A 10,000-nucleotide genomic window follows, 5' to 3' on the forward strand; every position below is an offset into this window, starting at 1 on the left:
ATGATGCATTTAATGCCCAAGAGCTTTTTAACATCAGGATTTTAGATTTCAGTGTTGATGTACGTGTATCTTTGAAAGATTCATTAGTCATAATAATAATAATTCATTTTATTTGTGGGCGCCTTTCAAGACACTCAAGGACACCTTACAATAATAAAATACACAATTAAACAAAGGGAAGAAACAACAACACAAACAATAATACAAAAAAATCAATACACAATAACCTAAATAAAATCACTCAGGATAGGCTAATCTAAAAAAATTAGTTTTAAGGCGCGATTTAAAAATTGAAAGACTAAGACTATTACGTATATCTTGAGGTAATGTATTCCAAAGTGTCGGAGCAATACAACTAAAGGCTCTACTTCCCATGGTAGTTAAACGTACAGATGGTACAACAAGAGTCACAGAAGCAGAAGACCTGAGGGATCGAGTAGGTACATACACACGAAGAAGTTCACTAAGATAAGAAGGTGCTAGATTATAAAGGGCCTTATAAGTAAAAAGTAAAATCTTGAATTGAATACGATATCTGATTGGAAGCCAATGAAGGTGCCCTAAAACTGGAGTAATATGCTCATTCAACGGTGTTTGTGTAATGATCCGAGCTGCTGAATTCTGAACCATCTGAAGTTTATGAATAAGTTTCTGTGAAACACCACTGAGCAGAGAGTTACAGTAGTCAATTCGAGAGGTAACCAATGCATGCACGAGAACAGCAGTACCATTAACAGAAAGAGATGGTCAAGACGATTAATATTTCGCAGATAGTAATATGGACCGTGTAATATTATTTACATGTGCCTCGAAGACAGAGTACTGTCAAGGATGACACCCAAACTCTTGACCTGAGAAGGAGAGATAACAGAGTTGTCGATAGTAAGTGTAAAACTTCCACAATTACGCAGTTTTGATTTAGTACCTACTAATAAAATTTCAGTTTCCGCACTATTAACTTTGAAAAAATTACATGCAAACCATGATTTAATTTCAGAAAGACAGAGCAAAAGAGAGGAAGACGGCAATACTGAACTGGGCTTCGAAGATATATAGAGCTGGGTGTCATCTGCGTAACAGTGAAAATTTATATTAAATTTACGAAAAATCTGTCCTAGAGGTAGTAAATACACTATAAACAGAAGAGGACCCAGGACTGAACCTTGAGGCACACCACTGGTTATCTGAGAGATCCGCGATTTTAAAAATTTTTATTTGAACGAACTGAGTCCGACCAGATAAATATGATTTAAACCAATCAAGGGATATACCAGTGATCCCAATAGAAATCAACCTCTCCAATAAAATGCTATGTGAGATAGTGTCGAAAGCTGCAGTTAAATCAAGAAGAATGAGTATTGATAAAAGTCCCGAATCTGCAGCCATTAACAAATCATTTGTGACTTTAATAAGTGCTGTCTCCGTGCTATGATAGGGACGATAAGCAGACTGAAATGGCTCAAACAAGTTATTCTCCATTAAATGAGTATGTACCTGCTGAGCAACAATTTTTTCCAGTAATTTAGAAAGAAAAGGTAAATTAGATATGGGTCGAAAATTTTCAGGGTTATTACAATCCGCACCAGGTTTCTTAAGTATGGGACTTATGGCCGCTACTTTAAAGGATGAAGGAATAGTACCAGTAATAAGAGAAGAATGTATAATTTGAGTTATCAAGGGTAATAAAGAAGATAGACGAAACTTAACAAGATGTGTGGGAATAGGATCTAACTGACAGGTAGTAGATTTAGATTTAGATTTTTGAACACATTCAGCTATTTCATTCGCTGTAGGCAAATAAAAACTAGAAAAAGCAGTTAGAGCAGAAGCATCATAAAGAGAGAAGAATGAACCACATGCCCCATTATTGGGTGTTAAATTCTTATGAATAGTTTCGATTTTATCACTAAAATAGTTCATAAAAGTATCACATGTAGTATTAGAGTGCGGATGTAATGAGAAAGCATCTGGTGGTCGCAAAATATTATTCATTGTAGAGAACAGTATTTTTGTATTCCCACCACCAGAGTTGATCAAATTGGCATAATAATTTGTTTTAGCGGTAGAAAGGGCATCTTTGTAATCTCTGATGTGGTGATCATACATTTCCTTGTGCACAATTAAACCAGATCTCATATATAAATGCTCTAGTTGACGCCTTAGCTTTTAGCAGACGAACTCAGAAGTATACCATGGAGCCGTATGAGCAAATGAGACAATCCGAGTTCTAACAGGTGCAACGACATCTAAAACATTCTGCAACTGGTCGTTGTAATAAGAAGTCAACTCATCCAGGCTAAGTAATCCACCAGTGATCAACAAGTTATCAACATCATTGGAAAACACAGACAAATCAATGTTCTTAATATTGCGAAATGTGATAGTACGGCTTTGAGCAATTTTTGATACAGTTAATTTGGCACTGAAACATACAAGTTTATGATCAGATATAGACAGGTCACGTGAACTACAATCAAAAGGTATTATTCCAGTACAACATATAAGATCAAGTGTGTGACCTTTTGAATGAGTTGGAAAATCAATAAACTGTTTCAGTCCAAAGCTATCCAAACATGATAGAAAGTCTTTTGTATCAGTAGCAGTAGCTTTATCAACATGGATATTAAAATCACCAACCATAATCACATTCGGAGAAACCGAACATAATAAAGTTAAAAAAGCAGAAAGTTCAGTTAAAAAATTTGTATTAAATTTAGGTGGACAATAAACAGTTGTTATGATGGTGGGTACTGGTCCATTAACTTGTAGCACCATAGATTCAAAAGTAGCGTAGGAAGGTACAGCTATAGTAGAGACCTTCCATTTCTTATTGTAAAGCATTGCTAGGCCACCTCCTCGACCCGAGACTCGGGGTTGACAAGCATAAGAAAAACCTGGAGGAATGGACTGATTCAGCTGAGAGAAATCATTGTGTTGCTGCCATGTCTCAGTCAAACAGAGGAAATCAAACTTACAATCCTTCAGTAGATCCCAAACCAATGGCGCTTTGTTGTTGATTGAACGAATGTTAAATAATCCAAACGTAAAAACGTTCGTTGTAGATTCGGTGATTGTTGACTTGCCTAGATGGGCTAGGACAGAGTGATCCGCGGTTCGGTCCGATTTCCTTGTCGAACGCGAAGATGATGACCAGAAGGACTTTATAGAGTTTGAGTCGTCATAATTGTAATTCCGTCTTGATCCGCGATGAATATATTTGACGAGGCTTAGGAATGTCAGTGAAAAAATTAAGATCCAGAGGAGATGGATAGTGATTGAAACAAAACTGTAGAAGTTCTTCGGCACTATATTGAAGTACCGACACAGCAGGCTGAAATAGTGTAAGTAAGATCATCCAGTTCAAGATGCTCCATGGAACCGTCGCGTAGAGCCTCATTTTTCAGATCTTAAACAGCCGAAAATAACACAGAGAGCAACCAAACAATCCGTGTAACAGCAGAGTTTAAAAGAGTCGGACATGGATTTCTCCGGATATAGTGCTTATAGTTTAAAAACTTAAGCCAGACCGTTGCAGCATTAGAAACAATTCAATAAAAAGTTAAAAATTAAAACAATAAACACCTGGGAACAGCGGCAGCTAAGACGCGCCAGCGTTCGCCCCCGGATGTAATTAGTGTGATTCATACAGCAGAACCAGGTCAAGCAGAAAATTCAAACTGCGAATACTCCGTGTGTCTGCCAGTTAATATGAGCTCGTTAAAGCTGCAGTTGAAAATGAACATGTTGCTGTTGATCATCTGTAACTGTGATTGAGCTTCATTATTTTATTTCAATTTTACTGAAAGTGTTAAAGGAATAGTTCACCCAACAATCAAAATGGATTAGGATCAGGATGAGTGTGTTTCTTCATCAGGTTTGTAGAAATGTGTCTCTGCATCAGTGTCTCAGCAATGGATGCTCTGCAGTGAATGGGTGCCGTCAGAATGAGTCCAAACAGCTGATAAAAACATCACAATAATCCACAGCACTCCAGTCCATCAGTTAACATCTGGAGAAGACAAAAGCTGAAACTAATCCAGCATTAAGACGTTTTTAATGTCTAAAATATGAGTTCATAATAACGCTTCCTCCAGTGAAGAAGTGTTCTGGTGTGAATCAGGAGAGAAATCTGCAGATCAAGCAGCGTTTACAAGACAAAACAGCTCTAAACAAATATGTGGCTGGATTTTGATGTGAGAGACAACAGCAGATGCACTTTTTCACTGGAGGAAGCTTTATTATGGATTATGGATACATCTTGCTAATGCGTGAGTTTGCTGTGATTGACAGGAGACTGTGTCTGTCGGTACTCCGGTGAGGGATGTCTTCTGTTCTCGTGGTGTCGTGTTTACCGAACCCTTCCACAGCTCTTATGTTCGAGCTCAGCCCTTCGACGAGGCTCTTACTGCCAGCCAGCGGTTCCTGCCTCCACAGGTACAGCGCACACACACAGACACACACACACACACAGACACACACACACACACACACACAGACACACATACATACATACATACATGCATACATACATACATACACACACATACACATACACATACATCACCGAACAGTTACTGTATTCCTACTCAATGTGTTTGAAGTTTATTTATTTTCTAAAATGGAGTCAAATACAGTGCTGCAGTGTATTGTTGTTTACATCACTCTGGTTTCCTCCACAAAAACCCAGAAAATAAGCTCTGTGACCAACAGAAGTTCATGATTCTTACACTTTTTGCAATAATCTTCACAAATTAACACAACTTTCATGAATTTTGAAGCCTAAATACAATTATCAGAAGTAAAAAAGCTAAATGTAGGCTATAATCGAACTACACCACAGTCACATGACTTCAGCATCGCCATCAAGATCTAACAACTCTTTCAGTCTTTACTTTCCCTGAAAGTTTGCGTTAGAATAGTTTGATTATAAACATAATGAAGCTGTGAAAGCGACTAGTGAGTAGATGAGTTTACCTGTTCACTGTGTTGATATTTAATTTCCCAGACGACCTCTGTAGCCCCATGAACACACTTGGCAAGCTTTTTTTTCAAGACAAGTAAAATCTAAAAATATGTCGTACAGTAACTGTGCACCAGAATTTAATTAGCAGGTGCTCAACCGATTGTAGAAGAGGTTCAAAAGAATCTTAAAAATTTCAACTCAAGAAGAAAAGTGCAAGGCTCACTCTACAATTGTAGCTTTGATTAGCTTTATTTCTTCAAAAACGATGGCATTTCATCCTGAAATGTCAAGTGTTGCTCTTTTTTTCTAGAGTACAGTAACGCATTAATATATTTTGAGCATGTTAAACACAGACCCTATTTCAGCATTTAACCAAAAAAACCTCGACTGCGGTAGGGATGGGTGATACCACTTATTTTGTTTGCGATACGATACAGATACTTTTAAAGGCCAGTATCGTCGATACCAATACAATACTTTTAAATTATTACATTTATTAAATTACTAAGAGTAAAAGGGGTAATGATACCCTCTAACTTTTATATTTAAAAACATTTTAAAATTCAATACGCCTTAATTGCAAATTTATTAGGTCATATTTTTGTTTACGCATGGTTAAAATGTTTACTGTAGTGGTAACCATGGAAATCTACATACTTTAGTTGAACTATACGGTCACTTTAGTAAAACCGTGGTTGATTTTCATAAGAGACTGCCAGTGATACAACCTTTGTATTCTGGCAGTGTATGATTTATATTAACATTACAGAATAGAACATGATCAATATGAACTTTTAACATTCTATTTAAATAAATGTAATTGCACAAACTATGTAGGCTACTATTTCAATTGTTTTTTTTGTGAAATAACTCAAACATGTTTTTTCTGTCCCCTGATAAGCATTGTTCTGGGCTGCTGTTCCCAAAAGCATCAATGCTTTCTTATGATACTTTTAGGAAACGCAGCCCTGTTTGAATGCACTGTCAGAAGAGACTGAACGCTCTCCGTGATTGATTGGTTCTGTCTTGCAACATTTGCGTGTGTTCAGATGAGCAGGAAAATAGTTCTATCCTACACAATTATTCGCTAACATAGGATATTCTTCCAATTCAATGTAAACTCTACGCATTAAATTGTTTTGTTAAATAAAAAAAATCACTGGTAAATAAAACACACCTTAGTATCCATATTTCTTATTTGAGTATCGATACTTTGATACTGGCATCAGTATGGATATATCGATACTTCGGGATCGATACGCTCATCCCTAGACTGCAGGACGACTCCACGATTCAGCTGGTTGTCAGAGCAGATGCAGTCAAACCAAAAATTATTCAGACACCAGATATAATTTTTTATATTTTTTTATTAGTGGGTGCAGGACACTATAGTTCATTTATGTAAGTGAGGATAGCAAAATAAAGTAAACCGTGACACCCCAAAATTCGCATTTTTGTAAGAGGCAGAGGCAGCCACGTCGGCTTTAACCAATTACTGAGCAGAATATTAACACCCAATCATAGAACATTTCACTGAGCTCATGTGTTGAAAACATGATGTATATTCTTTATTTATTTATTTAAAGTCTGTCTGAAGTTAACAGACAGTGTTTAAAAAGTGCAATCCACATGTTTACATATGTTTATTACAGTGTCTGTTAATTAATTACCTAAATACTGAGTGTGGTAAAGCAACAGATTTGTTTTTATATTTCTGCAATCTACTTTAGTTTGTGTTATTTGTTACTGACTTTCATATTAATGTTTACACCAGGCTTATTTGTCAGTGCTTTGTTGTCATAATTATTACATGCTTACAAGGCTGGAAGTTCAACAAATCAGTCAATATACTACTGTGATTGTAGCTGTTAAATAATGTCATTCGTATCAATTCATGCATCACCTAATTTCATCCTATCATATAGGCCTGGCCTACAGAAAACATTTATGTTTAATCTATCTAATATTGTGTTGGTCATACTATACAATGATTTAAAGAGCTTTACATATTAAATCGCAATATTGGTCGAATAAAATCGCAATTAGATTATTTTCCAAAATCGTTCAGCCCTAATACCTTTCTATCAGATTTATCTGGCAAGATGAATTTGTTCTGACACTGTTTAACTCTGAGTTCTTGTCATATTTTATTACTTGACTATAGCAAATAAACTGATAATGTGAGAAATATTGAAGGTGTCTGAAACAATTTTGGTTTGACTATATTTGCAGTTTCTCAGGCTGTCTGGTTTCTGTCTCAGGTTTCCTCCAGCAGCAGGCGGCACGTGAGCTTTCACATGGACGAGGAGGAGATCGTTCGCATCAATCCGCGCAAGGACGTCCTCATCCGAGGCTACGAGGACTACCGGCACCCGGTGCTGTGGAAGCAGGACCCGGAGCGCGAGGAGCCTGACGGCTCCATCGCCTTCTCCAAGCCGGACACCAAGGACTCGGTCAAGACGCAGCAGCCGGCGGGCCGCAGACGACGCGAGGATGGAGAGCGCTCGCGCTGCATCTACTGCCGCGAGATGTTCAACCACGAGGACAACCGGCGGGGTCAGTGCCCCGACGCGCCCGACCCCATCAAGCAGTGCATCTACCGGCTGAGCTGCATGCTGTGCGCCGAGAGCATGCTGTACCACTGCATGTCTGACTCGGAGGGAGACTTCTCGGACCCGTGCTCCTGCGACGCCAGCGAGGAGCAGTTCTGTGTGCGCTGGCTGGCGCTGCTCGGGCTGTCTCTGCTGGCGCCCTGCATGTGCTGCTACCCGCCGCTGCGCGCCTGTCACCGCTGCGGAGAGGCCTGCCGGTGCTGCGGGGGGAAGCATAAGGCCGCGGGCTGAGCCGGACCGGACGGCGCTGCTTTCACTGGCCCGAGATGGGCGGAGCGTCGCTCGTGGAGCACAGGTAGAGGAGCTCCTAACGCCAGGAGGAGCGTCCAGAAACACACGCCGAGGCGCACGTCCGAAACCACACGTCGCGTGTAACTGTGTGAAGAAATAATAATACTATCGTGTCTTGTACAGAGCTCTAACACCGTGTCCTAACTACACGCCACGAGACGAGCAATGTAGCTATCCACGCCAGACCCCTCAGAATCAATCAAATTTACGGAAATTTGTAATTGACGGAATTTTAGCAGTGATGGAAAAATCTGAGGGGTGTCAAACTCAATTCCTGGAGGGTCGCAGCCCTGCAGAGTTTAGTTCCAACCCTGCTCCAACATGCATACCATGTAGCTTTCAAATAAGCTTTAATGACTTGATTAGCTGGATCAGGTGTGTATAATTAGGGTTGCACCTAAACTGTGCAGGGCTGTGGCCCTCCAGGAACTGAGTTTGACACCCCTGGATTACACTGAGGGTGATCTATTGTAATGTATAACTGTAATTCCCACCCCTGTCCAGCTGGTGGCAAGTGCGCTCCAGTGAGGCAGCAGAGCGTGGGATCATCAGCTCCAGAACAAAAATAAAACTGTCACCAGTGTTTTGCCTTGCCTTTGATTACGCAAAGGCGAGATCCACTAGTAAAGCAAAAGAGATGATCAGTGCGCTGCCGCTTCGCTTGATCTGAGGTGTCTACAGTGATCTATCGCACCACATTAAAGAGCACCAAAACGGTATTTATTGCTTCAATTTCCTAATAAAATGGACAGAATTTGAAATCTAAGACTTCGTTTCAAATCAAAAGTAACAACGCACAAAGCTTAGTCTGTTGCGATTTATTGGATTGCAGGCGGGACTATATGTACTGTACGGTTCATTCATCAACTGAAAACAGCATCGATTGGGATTTAAGAATTGATATCGGTTCATAAAAATGAGAATCTATTAAAATGAGAAATAGAGATTTTTTTCCAACCCTAGCATATTTTGTTGTTTTTAGTGGCCTTCGCTGTTATGGTGTGTTGTTGAACATGAAAAGTGACGCAAGATCTCTGTTCATCTGTTCTCTTCATACATAAATAAATACATAAGCTTATATGTTCATCCTGTAGGTTCATTATTAAAAATTTAAATGTGAACAAAAATACAAGCAATTAAATGTGTAAATGAACATTGAAATGACGGGTAATAATAGATTGACAGAATTTTTATGACCCTGTCCGTCAAAATTATGCAACCTCTGGGCTAGGGTCACACAAAATGATATTCAAATTTTGAATGAAGCCACATGATCACCTGAGATTATCTACTGTCATATAGTACTGTATGTTGTTGTTCCAGCCGCGACGTCGCAGAAATACAAACCGTTTCTAAAATAGAAATTTCGCGTGTTGTGGCTAGTTAGGACACAAACTCTGATTAACATGGAAAAGATGCCTTTTATCGCATGTGGTGTGTAATGAGGACACGGTGTAACACACGTACGCTAAAGGGATTTCTGCTTTTTCGTGCAGTTATTAACCGTGGCCTTTTCTTTTTGACGCTATCAGTACTAGACGGAGAAATGCACTAAGGTACAGACTCTTGTGCTCTTGTTTTGCTCCTGCATCGTGATCGGGACGCAGGTTTCCTGAAGCGCTGATGTTTTCAATCCAGCGGGCACTTATTATAATCCCACAAGCGCTTCGTCTACAGAAGCTCCTTCTGATCCAGACTTTGACCCTGAGGGACGTTCGACACGGAGGACAATATAAGTGTTCATTTTAAATGCATGTTTATGTTGATGCCGAATCTTGTTTTGACTAATAATCAGATGTTTTGTGCAAAGATGATCTGTCAGTGTTGTGGGAAAGAACGACGGTTTACTTTCTATGCAAGTATTTCCACGAGACGCTCTTGGACCTCCGGCTGTACATACCAACACTATCCCGCAGTGACGGTACGTATCGTGGTTTGACTTCACAGCATTGTGTACATAGGTCACATCTTAATATTGTTTCACATTGAAAAGTAGTGGAGACGACGGAAAAGACGTCCGAGGTTTTAATCGAGATTCTCTCTAGTTTTGTATCGCCGAACGACGGACAGTAAATAGTGCGCCGAACAAACGTTTTGAAGCTCGTCTTATGAAGCTGCTAGAAACAATCACTAA

The 10,000-nt window shown here is 39.5% G+C and overlaps 1 protein-coding gene across 1 annotated transcript in view; it reads left to right on the plus strand.

Moving 5' to 3' along the window:
* Window positions 1–10,000, plus strand: part of spred1 (sprouty related EVH1 domain containing 1) — a 51,273-nt gene that overhangs the window by 40,537 nt on the left and 736 nt on the right. Inside the window, exons 5-6 of the mRNA XM_058749232.1 lie at window positions 4,291–4,434; window positions 7,225–10,000. The exon at window positions 7,225–10,000 is cut by the window's right edge and continues 736 nt beyond it. Coding sequence (XP_058605215.1) covers window positions 4,291–4,434; window positions 7,225–7,806 — 726 coding nt within the window. The 3' untranslated portion in view covers window positions 7,807–10,000. The remainder of the gene's footprint in view (window positions 1–4,290; window positions 4,435–7,224) is intronic.

Source organism: Onychostoma macrolepis, chromosome 17, assembly GCF_012432095.1.
Source record: "Onychostoma macrolepis isolate SWU-2019 chromosome 17, ASM1243209v1, whole genome shotgun sequence".
Taxonomy (NCBI): domain Eukaryota; kingdom Metazoa; phylum Chordata; class Actinopteri; order Cypriniformes; family Cyprinidae; genus Onychostoma; species Onychostoma macrolepis.